The sequence below is a fragment of the Stenella coeruleoalba genome (genome assembly GCF_951394435.1).
Source record: "Stenella coeruleoalba genome assembly, chromosome: 4".
NCBI lineage: Eukaryota > Metazoa > Chordata > Mammalia > Artiodactyla > Delphinidae > Stenella > Stenella coeruleoalba.
The window spans coordinates 131,149,805-131,171,784 of NC_137149.1; the positions used below are offsets into that span (position 1 = coordinate 131,149,805).

The 21,980-nt window shown below is 35.7% G+C and overlaps 1 protein-coding gene across 12 annotated transcripts in view; it reads right to left on the reverse strand.

Annotated features, from left to right (window-relative positions):
- Nucleotides 1-21,980, reverse strand: part of BANK1 (B cell scaffold protein with ankyrin repeats 1) — a 417,427-nt gene that overhangs the window by 265,109 nt on the left and 130,338 nt on the right. For 11 of the 12 annotated variants that reach the window (XM_079920999.1, XM_079920998.1, XM_079920995.1 and 8 more), the window contains one exon: nt 12,137-12,535. In XM_079920999.1, coding sequence (XP_079777125.1) covers nt 12,137-12,515 — 379 coding nt within the window. In that variant the 5' untranslated portion in view covers nt 12,516-12,535. Of the gene's footprint in view, nt 1-12,136; nt 12,536-19,763; nt 19,806-21,980 lie in introns of those variants that run through there. The other variant, XM_079920990.1, reaches the window with a different exon arrangement.

The following is a 21,980-nucleotide window of genomic DNA, read 5'->3' on the forward strand; positions in this document are numbered from 1 at the left end:
CTGTTTTTAGTTTTTTAAGGAACCTCCATACTGTTCTCCATAGTGGCTGTACCAACTTACATTCCCACCAACAGTGTAGGAGGGTTCCCTTTTCTCTACACTCTCTCCAACACTTACTGTTTGTAGACTTTTTGATGATGGCCATCCTGACTCAGGTGAGCTGATACCTTATTGTAGTTTAGATTTGCATTTCCCTGATAATTAGTGATACTGAGCATCTTTTCATGTGCTTTTTGGCCATCTGTATGTCTTCTTTGGAGAAATGTCTATTTAGATCTTCCACCCATTTTTTGATTGGGTTGGTTTTTTTTTTTTGATATTGAGCTGCATGAGCTGTTTGCATTATATATTTTGGAGATTAACCCCTTGTTGGTTGTTTCATTTGCAAGTATTTTCTCCCACTCTGAGGGTTGTCTTTTCATTTTGTTTATGGTTTCCTTTGCTGTGCAAAGGCTTTTAAGTTTAATTAGGTCCCATTTGTTTATTTTTGTTTCTGTTTTCATTACTCTAGGAAGTGGATCAAAAAAGATCTTGCTGCGATTGTCAGAAAATGTTCTGCCTATGTTTTCCTCTAAGAGTTTTATGGTGTCTGGTCTTACATTTAGGTCTTTAATACATTTTGAGTTTATTTTTGTGTACGGTGTTAGAGAATGCTCTAATTTCATTCTTTAACATGTAGCTCTCCAGTTTTCTCAGCACAACTTATTGAAGAGACTGTCTTTTCTCCATTGTATATTCTTGCCTCCTTTGTCATAGATTAGGTGACCATAATTACGTGGGTTTATCTCTGGACTTTCTATCCTGTTCCATTGATTATATTTCTTTTTGTGCTATTACCATACTGTTTTCATTACTGTAGCTTTGTAGTATAGTCTGAAGTCAGGAAGTCTGGTTCCTCCAGCTCCACTTTTGTTTCTCAAGATTGCTTTGGCTATTTGGGGTCTTTCGTGTTTCCATACTAATTGTAAAATTTTTTGTTCTAATTCTGTGAAAAGTGGTTTTGGTAATTAGATAAGGATTGTATTGACTCTGTAGATTACTATGGGTAGTATAATCATTTTGACAATATTGATTCTTCCAACCCAAGAACATGGTATATCTCTCCATCTGTTTGTGTCATCTTTGATTTCTTTCATCAGTATCTTATAGTTTCCTTAGTACAGGCCTTTTGCCTCCTTAGGTAGGTTTATTCCTAGGTACTTGAACTTAATATTTTGAAGAGTACAAAGAAATAATCTTGTGGAATTCCCTTTAGTTTGAGTTTGTCGGATATTTCCTTATGATTAGATTCAGTTTTTTTATTATTATATAACTTCCGGGTGTACAGCATTATAACATGATGTGTATACACCACGAAGTGATCACCACAGCAAGTCCAGTTACCATCCACCACCATACAGTTGACTTCCTTCAGTCATTTCACCTACCTCCAACCCTCTCTTCCCCTTTGGTAACCACTAATCTGATCTCTGTATCTATAAGTTTGTTTTGGATTTATTTTGTTAGGTTTTTATTTTAGATTCCACATATGATTGAGATCATGTGGTATTTGTTTTTCTCTGTTTGATTGATTTCACTTAGCTTAATACCTTCAAGTCCACCCATGTTGTTACAAATGGCAGAATTTCACTCCTTTTTATGGCTGAATAGTATCCCATTGTGAATATACCACATCTTCTTTATCCACTCATGCACAGATGGACGCTTAGGTTGTTTCCATATCTTAGCTATTGTAAAAAATGCTGCAATGAACATATGGGTGAATGTATATTTCAGTTAGTGTTTCTGTATTTTTTGGATAAAAATCCAGAAGTGGAACGGGTGGGTCAGATGGCAGTTCTATTGTTAACTTTTTGAGGAATCTCTATACTGTTTTTTATACTGGCTGCACCAATTAACAGTCCCACCAACAGTGTACAAGAGTTCCATTTTCTCCACATCTTCTACAACATTTGTTATTCCTTGTCTTTTTGATAATAGACATTCTAACAGGTGTTAGGTAATATATCATTGTGTTTTTTATTTGCATTTTCCAAATAGTCAGGGATGCTGAACAATTTTTCATGTGCCTGTTGGCCATCAGTATGTCTTTTTGGGAATAACGTCTATCCAGATCCTCTCCCCATTTTTAATTGAGTTATTTGTATTTTTATTGACTTGTATGGTTACTTTATATATTTTGGATAGTAATCCCTCTTTGGATATATAATTTACAATTATCTTATCCCATTTAATAGGCTGCCTTTTAGTTCTGATGATGGTTTCCTTCCCTGTGCAGAAGTGTTTTAATTTGATGTAATCCTACTTATTTTTGCTTTTGTTTCCCTTGCCTTTAGAGTCAGATGCATATAACATAGCTAGTGGGAAGCAGCCACATGGCACAGGGAGATCAGCTTGGTGCTTTGTGACCACCTAGAGGGGTGGGATAGGGAGGGTGGGAGGGAGACGCAAGAGGGAGGGGATATGGGGATATATGTATACGTATAGCTGATTCACTTTGTTATACAGCAGAAACTAACACACATTGTAAAGCAATTATACTCCAATAAAGCTGTTAAAAAAAATAGAAAAAAAACATTGCCTAGACAGATGTCAGTGATGTTACTGCCTATGTTTTCTTCTAGGAATTTTATGGTTTCATGTCTTATATTCAAGTTTCCAATCCATTTTATTTAACTTTTGTGTATGGTGTAAGACAGTGATCTATTGATAGTTTCATTCTTTTGCATGTGACTATCCAGTTTTACCAACACCATTTATTGAAGATAATATCTTTCTCCATTGTATGTTCTTTGCTCCTTACCATAAGTTAATCGTCCATATATATGTAGGTTCATTTCTGAGCTCTCAATTCTGTTTTATTGATCTGTGCCTATTTCGGGCCAGTATCACACTGGTTTGATTACTACAGCTTTGTAGTATAGCTTGAAGTCAGGAAGTGTGATACCTCTATCTTTGTTCTTCTTTCTCAGTATTGTTTTAGCTATTTGGGATGTTTGGTTGTTCCATTCAAATTTTCGAATTATTTGTTCTAGTTCTGTGAAATATGTCATTGGTATTTTGATAGGGATGGCAATGAATCTGTAGATTGCTTTGGGTAGTATGGACATTTTTACAATATTAATTCTTTCAATCCATGAGTACAGAACATTTTTCCATATATTTGTGTCCTCAATTTCCTTCATCAGTGTCTTACAGTTTTCAGTATACAGGTATTTCACCTTCTTGCTTAAATTTATTACCAGGAATTTTATTCTTTTTGATGCAACTGTAAATGGGATTGCTTTCTTAATTTTGTATTTCTGATATTTCTTTATTAGTGAATAGAAACACCACAGATCTATGTATATTGATTTAGTATCCTGCAAATTTACTGAATTAATTTATTAGTTCTAGAATTTTTTTGGTGGAGTTTTTAGGGTTTTCTATAGATAGCATTATGTCATCTGCAAATAGTGACAGTTTTACTTCTCCCTTTCTGCTTTGGATATCTTTTATTTCTTTTTCTTGCCTAAATATGTGGCTAGAATTTCCAGTACTATGTTGAATAAAAGTGGCAAAAGAGGCATATCTGTCTTGTTCCTAATCTTAGAGGAAAAGATTTCAGATTTTCACTGTTGAGTATGATGTTAGCTACAAGTTTATCATATATGGCCTTTATTATGTTGAGGTATGCTCTCTCTCTACCCACTTTGTTTAGAGTTTTTAATCATAAATATATTTTGAATTTTGTCAATTTTTTTCTGTATGCATTGAAATGATCATATGAATTTTATCCTGCATTTTGTTAATGTGATGTACCATGTTGACTAATTTGCAGATATTGAACCATCCTTGCATTCCTAGAATAAATCCCTCTTGATCATGGTGTATCATCCTTTTAATTTATTGTTGGATTAATCTTGCTAACGTTTTGTTGAGAATTTTTGCATCTATGTTCATCAAGGATATTGGCCTGTAATTTTCTCTTTTTTTGTGGTGTCCTTGTCTGGTTTTGGTATCAGGATAATGCTGGCTTTGTAAAATATGTTTTGAAGGTTTCTCACCTCTATAATTTTTTGTAAGAGCTTTAAAAGGATAGGTATTAAATCTTCTTTGAATGTTCTGTAGAATTCACCAGTGGAGCCGTCTGGTCCTGGGTTTTTGTTTTTGTTTTTAATAGTTTCAATATCCTTACTACTAATCAGTCTATTCAGATTTTCTATTTCTTTATGACTTAGTCTTGAAAGATTGTATGTTTCTAGGAATTTATCCATTTCTTTTAGGTTGTCCAATTTGTTGGCATATAATTTTTCGTGGTAGTCCCATGATCCTTTGTATTTCTGTGGTATCACCTGTAACTTCTCTTTCATTTCTGATCTTATTTGAGTTCTCTCTCTTTTTTTCTTGGTTAGTCTACCTAAAATTTTTTGATTTTATTGTTTCAAAGAACAGTTCTTAGTTTCATTGATCTTTTCTATTGTTTTCTGTCTCTAATATATTTCTCTGATATTTATTATTGCCTTCCCTTTACTAATTTTGGGCTTTATTTGTTCCTCTTTTCTAGTTCCTTTTAGGTGTAAAGTTAGCTTGTTTATTGGGTATTTTTCTTGTTTCCTAATGTAGGCCTATATTGCTATAAACTTCCTTCTTAGGAGCATTTTTGCTGTATCCCACAGATTTTGACACATTCTATTTCTGTTTTCATTTATCTCTAGGTATTTTTTATTTCTCCTTTGATTTCTTTGATGACCCATTGGTTGTTCAATAGTATGTTGTTTAATCTCCAGGTTTTGGGTTTTTTTTTTCTCATTTTTTTCTTCTTGTGATTGATTTCTAGTTTCATACTATTATGGTTGGAGAAGCTGCTTGATATGGTTTCATTCTTCTTGAACTTACTGAAACTTATTTTGTGACCTAACATATAATCCATCCTGGAGAATGTTCCATGTGCTCTTAAAAAGAAATGTTAATTCTGCTGCTTTTGAATGGAATGTTCAATATATATCTATTAAGTCAATCTGGTCTAATGGGTCATTTAAGGAAAGTGTTTCCTTATTTCTTTTTCTGTCTAGATGATGTATCCATTGATGTAAGTGCAGTGTGAAAGTCCCCTACTGTTACTGTATTTCTTTCAATTTCTCTCTTTAAGTCCATTAATATTTGCTTTATATATCTTGTTACTCCTCTGTTGGATGAATATACATTTACAAATTTATATCTTCTTGCTGGATTGACGCCTTTAGCATTACGCAATGCCCTTCTTTATCTTATATCGCAGTCTTTGTTTTAAAGTCTATTTTGTCTGATATGAATATAGCTACTGCAGCTTTCTTTTCATTTCCATTTGCATGGATTATCTCATTCCATTCCTTCACTTTTAGTATGTGTCCTTTCTTCTGAAGTGAGCCTCTTGTAGGCAACATATAGGTGAATCTTGTTTTTATATCCATTCAAGCACTCTATGTCTTTGATTGGCAAATTTAGTCTATTTACATTTAAAATAATTATTGATAGGCATGTACTTATTGCCATTTTGTTCACTGTTTTCTGTATGTTTGTGTAGTTCCTCTAACTTCCTTTCTTCTCCTCTTTCTCTCTTTCCTTGTGTTTGGTAGTTTTCTTTAGTGTTACGCTTAGATTCATTTGTCATTTCTTTTGTGTACTTACTGTTTTTTCCTTGCTATTACTGTGAGGTTCACATGTAAAATTCAAAGTAAGCAGTTGCCTTTTTAAGTTGCTAGCAACTGCAACTTGAACATATTCTAAAGCTTTATCTCTTTATCCACTCCCCCAACACACACTTAATGATAATGTTGCTAGGCAGAGAATTCCTGGATGGAAGTGTTTTCCTTTCAGCACTTTGAATGTCATGCCATTCTCCCTTCTGTCCTGTAAAGTTTGTGCTGAAAAGTCTGCTGATAGCCTTATGGGATTCCCTTGTATGAAACAAGTTGTTTTACTCTTGCTGCCTTTAGAATTCTCTCTTTATCCTTAATTTTTACCATTTTAATTATAATGTGTCTTTTGGTATGAATTCCTTTGTATTTCCCTTATTTGAAACTCTCTGGATTTCCTGGGCCTGGTTGTCTGTTTCCTTCTCCAAATTAGGGAAGTGTTTCAGCCACCATTTCTTCAAATAAATTTTTGGGCCCTTTCTCTCTCTCTTCTCCTTCTGGGTTTCCTATAATGCAAATATCAATATTAATCTTCTTGATGTTGTCCCAAAGGTCCCTTAAGGTACCTTCACTTTTTAAAATTCTTTTTTCATTTTGCTGCCCTACCTGGGTGAGTGTCATTGTTTTGTCTTCCAGCTCGCTCATTCATTCTTCTACCTCATCCAGTCTACTGTTGAACCCTTCCAGTTTATTTTTCAGTTCAGTTATAACTTCTGTTTGGTATTTTCTTGTATTTTCTCTTTCTTTGTTGAAGTTCTCAGTGTGTTCATCCTATCTTCCCCTGAGTTCAGTAAGCATCTTTATGACCATAACTTTGAGCTCATTATCAAATATAGCTTATCTTCAACTCATTCAGATCTTTTTTTGAAGTTTGTCTCATCCTTTTGATTGGAACATACTCCTCTTTTTCCTCATTTTGCCTAATTCTCTGTGTTTCTATGTGGTAGGTAAATTAGCTATCTCTCCCAGTCTAGAAGGAGTGGCCTTACTGAGAAGACATCCTGTGGGGCTTAGACATAGTCTTTTTTTGCCAGGAGAGCCAGGTGCTCAAGGGATGCCCCCTTGTGGGTTTTGTGTACCTTCTTGTTGTGGCAGAGCCACACTGCTACAGCACACTGGTGGGCAGGGCTAGCCCTGGCCTGGCTTTAAGATCTAGTTGAGGCACAGGGGTAGGTGTGGCTCTCAGCAGCGTGTGCCCACTGGTGGTAACAGGTCAGGAGAACTCAAAACTGGCACCTACCAGTGCCAGCTTTAGAAAGGTAGCCTGAGATAAAAAAAAAAAAAAAAAAAAAAAAAAAAAGGCTCCTGCCAGTGTCTTAGTCTCTGTGGAGCATCCGAACTGGTTCCTGCCTCTCTGGCACATGCTTCAGATGCTTTAAGATTAGTAAGTGGGTACACTCTCCACTCCACTCATGGCCTCTCCATTAGTAAGTGAGCTTTTCAATCTGGTATTTTTGCACTGGTTTTCATGTCGAGTGCATTGTTTGGGAGCCCTTTATGAGTGGGTTTTCTGTTTCCTACAGTTCAATAGTTTTCTTGGACATATTCCCTGTTGAGCCAAGTGTACTGGCCTTTTGCCCTTTGTTGTAGAGTCTCTGTTCATCCAGTTTTCAAGTCCTTTTCTTATGGAATTATTCCATATATAGTTGTAGATTTGTTGGGTTCCTGGGAAATATGAGTTTAGATATTCCTACACTGCTATCTTGAGCCCTCCCAAATTTCAGATCATGTAATCTTGACAAGAATACCACAGTAAACCTTTGCATCATCAACAAAGTGAAAACCCAACTGCACCAGCAAACATTTATAAATCTGCACTTAAAAGCATAATTTGTACTCTTCTGTTAGTTTTTGGATGTTTAAAGTGCTGAAATATTTTAGAAAGAAAGTTACCAGCATTAAATTTTGAAACAGAAGTAATGAGGAGAAAAGAAATTGTCAAAAATAATTACAAAGGATATAAGGAGAGTCATAAGTAAGCAATAATAAAAGGTTAATAGAATTAGAGATGAGGAGAATATTTTCAAGCAGAAAGGATCTGAGATGAATTCATTGATAAAGCAGATTTTCAACTGACCTTGAAGGATGGCCAGGATTTCAATTAAAAATATGGGTAAAGGTACTCCACATAAAGAAGGCAGCATAAGAACAATGGTATTAAGGCAGAAATGGGAGGTTGTGTTCAATGGGAGGTGACGCAATTACCCTAGTGTACAGCACATGCCTATACTAATGGTAATGACAGAAATGGCCTGGGACTTCCCTGGAGGTGCAGTGGTTAAGAATCCACCTGCCAGGGCTTCCCTGGTGGCGAAGTTGAGAGTCTGCCTGCCAATGCAGGGCACACAGGTTCGTGTCCCGGTCCAGGAAGATCCCACATGCTGCGGAGCGGCTGGGCCCGTGAGCCATGGCTGCTGAGCCTGTGCATCCGGAGCCTGTGCTCCACAACAGGAGAGGCCACAACAGTGAGAGGCCCGTGTACCGCAAAAAAAAAAAAAAAAAAAAAGAATCCACCTGCCAATGCAAGGGACATGGGTTTGAGCCCTGGTGCGGGAAGATCCCTACTTATTATTCTCTTTATCATATAATGCTCCTGAATAATAAGTTTCCTTTCTTCCTTGAATAATTTCTCTGTGGGATAGAGGGGAAGTAGAAAAAGGACAAAAATTGAATTTCACATCTTTCATACTAATTCACCCATTATTTTAAAAACCCAGACTTAATGTATTCAACACAAATTGCAATTTGAAACATAAAGTAATGTAGCACATTTAAGCTGTTTATGAAAACAAATTATTATTGCATAGACCACAGCAATTAATACCAATTTTGTCAAGGGACACAACCCACACATAAAAGTTATTTTATGCATGGCTTACAAATTGCTTATAGGTCTACATTTTGGTTGTATGCTTGTAGCTCAGACAAATTTATCATCTTTGAATTTTTTTTCCACACAACACTGTTATATTTTCTACTTTGTAGGTACATCTAAGTTATTATAAGAAATCAGAGTCTAAAAATTGAATATGGGAAGATGAGCGCTAATAGTGTCTTCATATGTAGTCCTATGTTGTTCAGAAAGTATAAGATTTTCTCCTATCAAATATCAATAGGTACACAATTTGAAGATAAAATGTACTTCCTCAATATTTTTACACAATAGTGATAACATAATTTAAATGGCCAATAAAATTTGAATTCTTCAAGGAAATAAAAATGATGGGTGTGGAGAATCACTCAAAATTTTGCCACAAATTTTTAGTGCTTCTCTGTTTCAGGGGAGACAATTAACATGAAATTACTTGTACCTTATGTGCATTTTACTGTAATAAATTGTCTATAATTTCCAATTGTAACATTTTTCATTTGTAACCAAAAAAACTAACTCAATGTACTGTGGAATACTAAACAAAAATAAAAAATAACAGAGATGATTGGAAACTAGACGACTGCCAGTTTGAAAATTATAGTGTAGAGTCAACATTTCCCCTTTTTTATTCCTGCAAATCATCCCAAAACATAGAGAATGAGAAACAATTATGCAAATGTCCTATTTATTGAAAGTGGTAAACAGTGAACTCTTAGACCTCCAGGTCAAAAGAATGGTTCCAAAATCAGATTTCAAAAAGAACTAACAAACATAGCTTTCACTAAGGCTAGGGTCCATGCCTTTTTATATTGTAGAAATGATGCAATAGTTTCAGGTAGAAGCATCTATGGAAGTGGTTTGGTTCCAAAAAGCAGAAAAAGAGAGGCTAAATGAGGAACTATATAGAAAAGACATATGTGTAGAAAGTAGTCTATATCTGTGAAAACAAACAGAGAAGTAAAGTCTTTCATTGTAGGGGGGGAGAAAAAAAAAAGAACAAACAACAAAGCCCACATTTTCTATCTCCCTTAGATAGACCAAGAAAAACTCACTTTGTTCAGTGATACAAAAGAAAAACTGGACCAGCACAGGATCTATATAAAGATGCTACAAGAGAGAAAGAGAGAAAGCCAATTACACATAAAGAATCACATACTAAAAACATATTGCCATAAAAGAAGTGGAAAATTGTGACCAAACATTTCACGGTGAAGTTTTAAAATGTAATGAATTGCAATCACCTTTTTGAAGCAATTATGTAGTGCAGAAATACAGGGTGTCAGGGTGAGGTTGGTAAGATAAGAACAAGAAATGCACTGTAAGCTTCCAGGGCTCAACCAAATGTTACAACAAAAAAAGTAAAAGCAACATAAATATGAAGGATAAATTTGAAATAATACAGGGGAAGAGAGAGTACTGAAAGCACAAGAAAGTAGCAAGGATTGAAATGATAAATACAAGCTAAATAAATGGATACTGATAAAGAATCAAAAAGAATTAGAGAGAAATTGTAGAGCATATCACAGACAAAAATAAATCCAACATACATATAAAAGGAATCCCTGAAAAAGAAAACCATAATAATAAGATAGAGCAAACATTTAATGATATGAATCAAGAAATTGTTCCTGCAATAAAAGAATATTGAATCTACATCTTGGGGAAAAGACCCCCCCCCCCCCACAAAAGAAAGGAAAATAAAGACAAAAAGTAACCACATCCCTGGGCAAAACGGTCCCAAACAGTCAGCACAAGGATAACACTCTAGTGAAGTCACTAGACTTCACATATAAATGAAGAATCCTTTAGTCTGCCAGGCAAATAAGAATTCCCTAAATTCTACAACGCTAGAAGAAAGAAGAGCAACATGGTCAAACTGCACTTCAAGTATAAGACAAGAGACAAACACTCTGGAAGATGCAAGATTTCAGAAACATTGCTTTTCCTCGGGAATCTACTAGAGGTGACTTCCATCCAAGAGTTGGTTAAAAAACAATAACAAACTTGACAACAATGTAAGCTCCTGTTGGAAGCAAATCCTCCCCAAGTGATCACTGGAAGTTTCACGGGATTATAGCTCCAGACAGCTTGACTTCGACCTCTGGAGATATCCTGATCCAGAACCTCCCAGCTAAGCTGCTCCTAGATTCCTCAGCCATAGACACTGTGATAGCATCATTGTCTGAAGTTGCTAAAGTTTAAGGTAACTTGTTATGCAACAATAGAGAACCAAAACAAGGCTTAAGAAGTATTGATTTTGAAGAGGCTGGAATGCTGGAGAATAGGGAGAGGATTTTTTAAAGAGTTGCTGATGTGCTGTGAGTCCCACCATCCTCCACAGGGAAGACTGAGGGATATCATCATCCTCAAGCAGAGGGACAAGGGTTTCTAGCAGAGCCTTTGGGACTGACAGGTGTTCTCTGGCTTTACAGGACACCAAGACTCAGGCTACACCCATGCTTGGAAATGACTAAAGGTAAGAGGCTGTGGTGCATTGCTGCTCTGAGGGCAGGATGGTGGTGGCTCTATTGGGAATGGCTTGTGTGCCCAGAGTTTGTCACAGCAGAAGAAAAACAAATGATTTTACAGACAGATGTAGGCCAGGTGTGAGAAAGGGCCAGCGGGGAGATATCTCAGTGACTTTGACCAAAAGAGACATATAAAGAAGCTGTAGAAATTAATATTAAGGCTCTATATGGGGTGGACCACCACAACTAGGAACTTAGAAGAGAGGAAACATTTATCTCATTGAGGAACTGCAGGTGAGACACCCCCTGGGAATGAGGGGATCTCCACAGAGCCCAGAAACATGCTCCAAGAAAAAGAGCCAGCACTTAATATGTGATGCGGCCAGGAGAAGATAAGAACCCCACCTCTTTTCTGTGGGAGAGGAAACCACTGGAAGTTAAAGGCAAGAGGCAAGGTGAGAAAACCAGGCAAGCAGCTGAGCACAGCACCCCTCCCACACCAAGGCTGAAGCCCTGGGGGAGGGAGAAGCTTCAACACTAGGAAGCTTCAGAGTTTTGACTATTACATGAAACTGTAATTAATTAATGAACAGGTCCCTGTGTTCCGCCCTTTAACGCAATGCTTCAATGATTAAAACTAAATTTGTCATTTAAAATTAATGAAAATAACAGTATATCATACCACAGTAATGATATCATACAATTATCAGCACAAGGGAAATTCTACAGTTCTATAATAACTCAGACCTTCAAACCCTGGACTGCTGCTGAATGGCACCAATACTAGGGTAGACAACATTAACTCCAGCCTCACTACTTAACTAAGAAATCAGCTTCCAGAACCAAACTGACATATAACCTAGCACACCATATTTGTTCTACCAAGTATGATCTCATACGGGCTGCCCTAAGAAATATAATTTTAAACCATTTTTTGAACAGATAAGCCTTGACTGGAATAAAGCTAAAAATTAAGAACCTTCATGCATTTTGAGGAAAGTGTAACATACCATTAAATAAAGTTGGCTTTCATTTTTCTTCATCCCAACATCAGATATTCATTGATTCAAAAAAACTTCAGATTTTTTATGATAAAAATAAGTAAATAAAAACAAACAAATAAGGTTTGGCAACACTACCTGTGAATATGATACTCTTGATTACAGAGATGTAGTCTTCAGGCTCCTGCTCAGTTGAGATCTCCCATCTGCCTCCAGAGATATTTAATAATTTGTAAAGATGATCTGAACTCTTCAGCCCACACAGCAGAGTAACCACACTTTCTGGTGAACGCAGTACGTTTTCTAGAAACTGACATTTCTTTGAAGATAGGTTTTGAAGCAGGCTATTTGATAATATCAAAAGTTTACACTTGTAAGAGTTTAAACTTAGCAATTCCAAATCCCGAAGAGAATAGTTCTCCAAGTGATATAACAGGATTGCTTCCCTTTTCACAACATGTGAAAAAACTTCTCTCAAGTACAAAGCCCATTCTTCAGCATCTTCTTCATATATCATGATGATGTCTTTTGCATTTTCTGGAAAGGAGAAAATAATAAATTAATTTTCTTATATTTGACATGCTAACAGCAGGTTGTATTATTATTTTTCAAAGAATTAAATGTACTCTTTAGGGAATAAATTAATTTGCTTATACCAGAGACCAAGAATATAATTCATATTATCCCCATCAGAATCCTATGGGAGTAAAGTAATCCTTCAGATGCAACACAGAGTTCATGCTCTGTGCAAGGGTACACTGTACTCACTGCACAAATGTTAATCTCGGAAGCTCAATAGAAATAAATGAGAGGCCTTGAGATAGAATGGAAAGAATATTCTGTGGGATTAGGGATGCTGGGCTACTAGGCATGGCTCTGCCAGTAACCACAAAATTTTACCTAGATTATGGTACTTAATTCCTTTCAGCCATGTTTCTTCACCAACTAAATGAAGGTTTAAAAAAAAAATAAGCCCTACCTAATGAATCGGATTATTCTGAGAAGAAATAAGACAATTTACATTAAAGGACTTTAAAATCCTTCTTCTAGGTAAAGATGGGTACATCAAGACAGAGTACATAACTCCATGGCCAGAAAACCAACAAGATAAAAATTTTTTAAAAGAAAAAAATTCAATAGCAAAAACCAAATAAAGGGGGTATTATCTCATGCCATAAACTAAAATGTTGTGGATGAAATAAATCAGAGGTTCTGGTGAGGCAGTACTAATCGTAAACCTATCTCACACCCTAAACCAGCACTGATGAAAAAACTTTTAAACCACCCAAACCACCAGGGTGGTCATGAATCTCTTCCCCCGCTGGAAACTGATTGAGGGTGTCTGCAGAAGCAGGAAAGGCTGAATCCTAAACAAGTCAAGGCTCAAAGCTGAGTCAGTAAAGCCAGTCAAATTGCACAGGAACTCAAGAGCATCCCTGGGCATTGGAGAGGGGCCTTGCAGACAGGGTCTCATTAGTGACTACAATCCACCACCTCCAACTTGAGAGTCACACTGACAGATCTTCTTCTCCTCTTTTCTCTCAGGCCATAAAAACTGACTGGAATGTAGATTTTGTCTCTCAAACTATAGCTTGGAGGGAAAATAAAAAGTAGCAATTAGGGAGGGGAATTTAAGGAATAATTTACCCACACAATATTAAGCAAATAGAAAGCCTAGACTGAGCTAAGAGAATCGTGAGCAAGATGAAAGGATTAGCAATACAAATTCATAGTTATTGAAAGAGACAATGACAACAATATTAACAATAATAATATATATGATCATCATAATAATGAAAGTAACACAGCATGAAAAGACTAGCAGGAATCATAAGCAGGGAAGAGAAACACAAGAAAAGTCCCTCACAGTATTAAAAAACCACTGATTAAATAAAACCAAAGTTTAAAGACATACTGATTTGATATTTTTAAAAGAATCATTTGAAAGGGTATAACAAATAGATAAAAAGGAGAGCCAAAGCAATACCACTGCCCAGATAATAAATTAGAAAAATCAATGACTAGCTTAGACACAGATAATATTTTCATTTCTGGCCTCAAAGTAAAGCTTCATATTTTCATAGTAAACACAAAAAGAGAGAATAAAATTAAAGCAATTGGTGAAAAATCTGATATATATGGGGAAGAGCCAAAAAAGGAAAAGATTCAATATAAAGATAATCCCAAAACCTGAAGTAGAAGAAAACAAAAGATGCATTAAAAGTTTTAAAATATAATTTTTAAAATCCTTAAAATATGGAAGAAAAATGAACCAATTCTATGGAAAAACTGTTAGAGAAAACATCTTGATTAAATTTCACTTGGTTTAACGATTATTATAAAACCTCTTCATATATCTAGGAAAGAAAAGCAAGTCATTCAAGAGGAGAACAATATTGGGTTGGTAGATTTTTTCAGAGCAATTTCAAAGGCATATTATAATAAATTATAAAATAGCTCTTACAAAAATAATTTTATAGTGTATTCATACTACAGAATATTGCACAGCAATAAAAAAGAATGAACCACTGCTACATGCAACATGGATGAATCCAAAGATATAATGTTGACTGAAAGAAGAAAAAGTATATACTGAAGGATTGTATTTATTAAAAGTTCAAAAATAGAAAAAAAATTCATGGCGATACAGATCAGAATATTTGGGAGTGAGATTAATGAATGGAAGCAGATAAAAGGGAGCCTGCTGAGGTTCTGAAAATGTTCTATATCTTGATCTGAGTGGTTGTTACACAAAGTATACATATATATAAATCTGTTCATCTGTATATCTTAGATTGTGCATGTAAATTATATGGCAATTAAAAAGTAAATTAAAGTATCAAAAGAAAAAGGAAGTTTCAGGATGGTAGCTATTCAAGAGGCAAAGGGACTTATAATAGATGAATGGAGCATTTTGGGAGGGAGATCCAAAGAAAATAAAACGATCATAAGATTGTATCATATATTTGAAAATTTGAGAAAAAATGCTAACAGAAGTTTGACAGTTCTGACTGGACATTTTGAAAAAAATTAAAGATAGGTACATTATAATCTTTTACATGTAAAATACAAAAGAAAGAAGAAAAATTAATTGCAGAAAAACAAAGCAAAACAAAACAAAAAAGAAAGCAGGATCATTATATACTATTTGGATCAACAGTGCAAATGTGTACATAATCATTGTATGGACCGGATATTTATGTCCTCCCCAAAATCCCATATGTTGAAATCATAACCTCTAGTGTGATGGTATTAGGAGGTGGGCCAATGTGAGGTGATGAGGTCAGAAAGGTGGAGCCCTCGTGAATGGAATTAGTGCCCCTATAAAAGAGGCTCCAGAGAGGTCCCTTGCACTTCCTGCTATGTGAGGTCACAGAAAGAAGTCAGCAATCTGCAACCCCAAAGGGGGACCACACCAGAATTTGACCTGCTGGCACCATGACCTCAGCTTCCAGAACTGTGAGAAATAAATATTTTATTGTTTAGGCCACCAAGTCTATGGTATCCTGTTAAAGCAGCCTAAATGGACTAAGACAATCATAATAATGTAAAATACGACTAATGATTTAACTACAAGTTGAGATTTAAATATACTAGAGAATAAGGAAAGAGTCTGATAGACTAATAGATTGAAATCCTTATCCAGCATATTTCAGAAAACAATAGGTAATGTTAGAATTAGTAAATCAAGAAATAGTAGTATAAATGTGTCTTTCAGAAACATGAAATAGAACAACAACAACAAGATAATTTGAAATAATGAGGTTCTTAAGGTTCCCATAGGGAATTGAATTGTGTTTGGGGAGGGAGAGAGCAGAGAACTGCTGCTTTTCATTATAGGTGTTTTATCATTGTTCAATATGCCTGTGTAACTATAATCCAAATTTAAATAAAGAAAAAAACCCAGTCAGCAAATAGAAGAACCAAAGTAAGCAAAATGAAAATGTAAAAACTTTGGAAAAAAGAACACATGGTAAGTTGAATACATCTACATACGGATCAAAGACTAAGTATCAAGGGGATTATGATGGCACTACAAAATGCAAATGTTAAAAATCTTGATGAAATGAAAGTATCCATAGAATGGGAAAACTGAGTATTTGTGGAGGAGAAAGTATAAAACACTAACATCATCTTTCATAGAATTCAGCTATTTAACACTGCCTAAATTTGAATAAAAAGTGACTCAATTCTTCTACTATTTTTTGTTTCATCATTTTTCTTAAGCAATAATAAACTTGGAAAGTATTCCGAGTAAAAAATTTTTATGTGAAAATGAACCTCCTTTGGTTTTACTTTATATTACTTTAAAATAAATTATTTTATTTAAAAAAGAACACAGAGTATTTCTCACTTTTAAATAATCCTGCCCATCTACTCAAAATACACCATAATTCCATTGACTGTTAGCAACAGTTGTATGTGAGAGATAAAATTTTGAGAGAGGTATGATTTCCTTTTTCTGACTCTTCCATATAGCTTATATTTTTGTTGTAAAATTGTATTACTGTATAAAACAAAGCAATCATTCTTAACAATTTAGTTTGTAAGGTATTATCATGAGTACAAAGAACAAAACACCAAAACTCTTATATTCCACACTTATCTTTCTCACTCTGGATATAGAGCATGTATTTTCTATACCACTGATGTAGCAATTAACACCACAATGATTTTGAGAGCTTTTGCATTTTTATTGAATTATCTATATCTTTTCTCATGATATAAATAGTATCCCCAAGGAAGATGCTTCCTCTTTCAACTCACTGATTCCTACACAATGCCTAGCACAATTTTTTGAACAGATATTCAACAAAAATTTAAAAATAGATTTACATATACAGAATGAGAAAAAATATCTGGCAGAAAACATATGGGAATCGTACACAAGTTGTGTAGGAATCATCAGCATACTTCTGCTATTCTCTATGTAGTGTTTCACCCAGCCTCAATGCTAACTAAATAGTTATTGAACACACACAAACATAGTGTCATAATTCAGTATTTTTATGTTTGAGGAACAGCAGAGGAAGAGTTTTCCTTATATTGCATATAGCCAGAGTAAACTGCTGTTTAGTTATAAAATAATTCGGGTAAATATAAAACTAATAATAAACTATTGAGTGCTTAAAATAAACTAGGACTCTTGTTGTTTTATACATATTATTTCACTTAATTCTCAAAATTTACCCTTTTAAGGTACAAATGTTACTCTTATTTTACAGATGGGAAAACTGAATCAGTACCGGAATTAGGACTCCAATGCGGGCAGTCTGACCCTACAGTCTGTACTTTTAACTTTAACAGTAGAGGACACAGTAACATTATCTAAAAGATTAAAATAGATTCTTTGCAGTGATATGAACTAGATTAGTCTCTATGAAGCAGCCTACGAGTTAATATCAAGTATGCAAAGTATGTGAAAGCTCCTCTGGTTTCCCATCAGGGAAAAAAGAGAAAATAAACCATATACTCCAAGAGTATCGTTGTCTATGAAGAACTCACAGAACTTCCTTCCGGACTCTAAAACTTAAATCAATAAAATTATACATTAGGCTATGAGGATGCATTGAAGTACAGAATGAATACTGCCACATTATATGGTTGGATATCACACTACCATAGGAAATCAATTCTAAAGACAATCATAACCTATCTTTCAAAACTTCCCAAGAAAATTAGACAGGAAGTCTCTCGCATACTCTATGGCCATTTTTTCTTGTGCTGAAATTGTGCCTTCCTTTAAAATTTATATTTGACTTGTACTTAGTAAACTCTGTTGGACCGTTTTCAGAAACTAAGACTAGCATTAAGTGTTAGCCCTTTCTTTTCTATGGGTTAAATGATCTCAGGCTTTTACTCTTTAATTTTCTCAAATATTATTTATTGAGATGTTCCATGGACCAGGTATGTTCCTAAGCATTTAACATGCATTACTTCATTTAATATTCATAAAACTGTATAGAGTTGGCCTTGTTATTTTTATTTTACTAATGATCACATTGATTAACTTGTCACAGTTATGAAGACAGTAATTGGTCTTTAGGTTACCTTCCAATCTTTTTGTATGAAAGCATGTTGGGTCAAAATACAAAAAGTTAATAAAGGGGCCTTATTCTAGAAAACAGCTTGTCCTTGAGTAACAGTTACATTGTAGACTCAACAACAGTTCTCTATGATTTCTCAAGAGGAGCCTACTGGCCTTGCAATACACTTAAACTAAATCAAACCTAAATCATTATTCTGCTTGTTTAAGGAGGGTTACTGTCATTAATGTTGGCCAGATTTTATAGGCTATGAAATGAAACAATAAAGGATGAACCTGAAATACAGAAGCACAAAATGTTCATTCCTGGAAAGCGTCATCAAGATAAAGGGAAATTGCTATTGAAGATGCCATTAAGGTCTGCAAATAAATTATTATTTAAAATGTAAATCTCAAGTCTAGCAACATAAAGGACAGCTTATACTACAATGGTAGGAGCAAAATAGATCTAACTACTATAAAGTGTTCTTTCAGATTCCATAATGATGCCTTATTTATTTATCTTACAAAATACTGAACAAATCTCCAAGCTTGAAGAAAATGTGTATTAATAAGTGATATCAATAATTGTTTTTGCTATGAGAATGAATTATACTACATATTGCCAAAAGAATGAGACTGGCCATACATCCAAATCCTTCCTATTATATATGCACAGCTCAAAATGGCAGATTTTCTTCTTTTTGAGTAAGATCCCACCTCTTACCCATGTTTGTGCATAATGGAGAAAGATGGCATGATGCACGTTTTCAATATTATATTTTTCTAACTGGTAACCAAAGTGCAGAAGAAACAATTACAAAGAAATGAGTTATAGCCATAATGGACTCAGTAGTGATAACATGAACATTAATCTTGATCTAATCACACACAAATATATATCATTACTCAAATTATATAGTAAATATAACTGAATTGGTCTTATACTCTAATTTGTACTCTAACTAGTACAACAGGGGAACAAAACTGAGGAAAATTTCCAAAGGTATTAAGGTAGCAAAATACACTGTAACTCATATTTCTACTCCAGGAAAGTTGATTAATTTCACTTATTCATAGCGGCAAAAAGTACCAGGTGTTTTCTGTATATCTCTGTGTAGCAGATACTGCTGATACACAACCCACATCTTCCTGGCCCACTAGCTTCAGCTTGATGCTCAGCTATTAAGCACGCTGACCACTTCCAACCTCTGCTCTGCTGCCTGAGGACTTTCTCTGGAGCTGAGGGAGCTTCCTCAGCCCGTGTGCCTGCCTAGCAGCTCAGAAGTGCTGGGGATTTAGTGCGCGGAGGGCTGGGAGGCAACCCTCAGTCAATGAGGGATGGAAGTCAAGGTGTAAACAGGTCAGCTTCCCCATCCCTCAGTGGGACAATTCTGAGGTTTGTTCTACACAGTAATTAGAGGATTCCCAGTAGTATTGAATTATAACTGCTCATATTATTCTGCTTATTAATATACACAGTATCGGTTTTTCTCCCTTTCTTGTCTCACATTCCCAATTCTCTGACTAGTGCATCATGGACTCATCTTTAAATAAACTGCTTGTACTCATGTCCATTTCTTAGGGTCTTCTTCAGGGGAAATCTCTATAAACATATATGTTAATTAACTTAGTTCTTCTTTTCAAATACAGGAAGGTACCAACACATTTTAAGATTACACTTTTCAGCTATGGTGAAGAACAACGACCAGCAAAAATTATTTTTATACAAATGCAGACCTTCCCCTTTCTTTTTCCTTTTAAGATGCAAATAAATGCTTCTATGCTTCACAGAACCTTGAAAGATAATTTTTCTTCTTCTTTTCTGCAAAGAAAGCATGGCGTTAATCGTTACAGGATTATTTTGCGAAGACCTCCTACCCCTTCATATATAAACTACAAATGTTCAGCTCCCACCTCTATCACTTTTTATCACTAATACAAATTGTTAATAGTTCATTTAAAGAATTATAAACATAAAAGATACTAGATCTGTAAGGAGGTTTTAATATGTTTCAAACTTATTTAGTTCAAATTTATGGAATTCTATTTCTGCAATGTCCATACCCTCTCCCTCCTTTTATTGCCACTATAGATTACTGAATTGGACAACACTGACCATAAGACAGGCTAAGAAAAGAATACTGTGATCAAATAAACTATGACATATTACAAATTTTAAGATGAATTCTGATTTCAGAGATTTGACTAGCCTAAAACAAAAAAACATTATCAGAATCAATTAAATATGGGAGTAGTATCCTCACAGTATCTTAGGTGCTTCTCATTTCTCCAATTCACACTCAAGAATGATCTCCTGGGACTTCCCTGGTGGCTCAGTGGTTAGAAATCCACCTGCCAATACAGGGGTCACGGGTTCGAGCCCTGGTCCAGGAGGATCCCCCATGCCGCAGAACAACTAGGCCCGTGCACCACAACTGCTGAGCCTGCACTCTGGAGCCCGCGAGCCACAGCTGCTGAGCCCACGTGCCACAACTACTGAGGCCCGTGCGCCTAGAGCCCGTGCTCCGCAACAAGAGGAGCCACTGCAATGAGAGGCCCACGCACCGCAGAGATGAGTGGGCCCCTCTCGCTGCAACTGGAGAATGCCCGCATGCAGCAACGAAGACCCAACGCAGCCGAAAATAAATAAATTTATTTTTAAAAATATTGGAAAAAAAAAAGAATGATCTCCTTAGGACCTGAATATTTTTTTTTTGATCTCTCCAGACTGATTTCTTCCCTATGGATTACATCACCCAGGCTCCCATGCCCACTCCAATGGAAAGCACCATCAGAACACCAGAAGGTGAGAGAAACGAATGACAGGGTTATTTATCGGTCCTGTCACTCACTCCCCCATTCTAATTTTAGCAGTGGCCATTTTCTTTTGTGGCTCTTCTGTGGCCTTTCTTCCGTGGTTCCAATTTTCATGCATCTCTAGCAACCATCTTTCCTCCACTTCCCTCACTGGCAGCGTAAAGGACTCCTGCTTATTCTTCAAATGCTTCACTGGCCCTCTCTGGGTTCTTCAGCCCTGCACATCTTAATAAATAATCACTTTATTAAAATTTTTCAGTTAAAAATCTTTGATGGCGGCACTGTTTCTTGCTACAGGTACTAGGAGTGACCAGAGGAAACAGACTCTATAAGATGGATTCTGGAACTGGATTGCTCTCATAGTTGTGGAGAACACAAGCAAGCCCTCATCAAGGGGAAACAGTACACTGACAGTGTATGGCATGCAGAAGCACCATAATGACATAATGGTACAATTGGATGGAGTGTCAATGGAGGGGAAAGTTTTAGGCGACAGAGTGTCTGTGGTGGCAACAGGGATTACAGATATGGATTTGGATATGGATCCAAATGTCCCTGGATCCAAATGTCCCTGGATCCATTTGGATATGGATCCAAATGTCCCTGGATCTTTTTTAACCAAGTGAACCTGTAGTCCTTGTAAAAACAAATACACAAAAACAAAATAAAATTAAAAGTTTTCAGGAACCTCACTGGAGGCAATTGCCTTACAAGCTATGGCAACTTTTCTCAGTAACCATGCCAGCATCCCTCACTGATTGCCTTTATTATCAATAACCAAAGTTAGATCCCATAAGTGAAAGGAATATTCTAGAGAAACTATTTCAAACACAGAAATTATTACAGGGCCTTGCCAATATATATCAGCATGAGTCTGGAAAGTATGTATGGCATGGATTTTAAGAGTTATTAGACCAAGGAGGGCAAAACAGAGGATTGAATCCAACTGAACTCGTCAATATGGTTATACTCATAAAGGAGTCAGAATGTAATGTGTTACCTCAAGTACCTGAGTGGCATTAACAGTCGACAGAATGTATAATTAAAGCTTGGACTCCGTAATGGCCTACAATCAATGTGATTACAATGCTAGAACTTGCCTACCATGATGGTGAAAAGAGGTCAAGGAGGCAAATT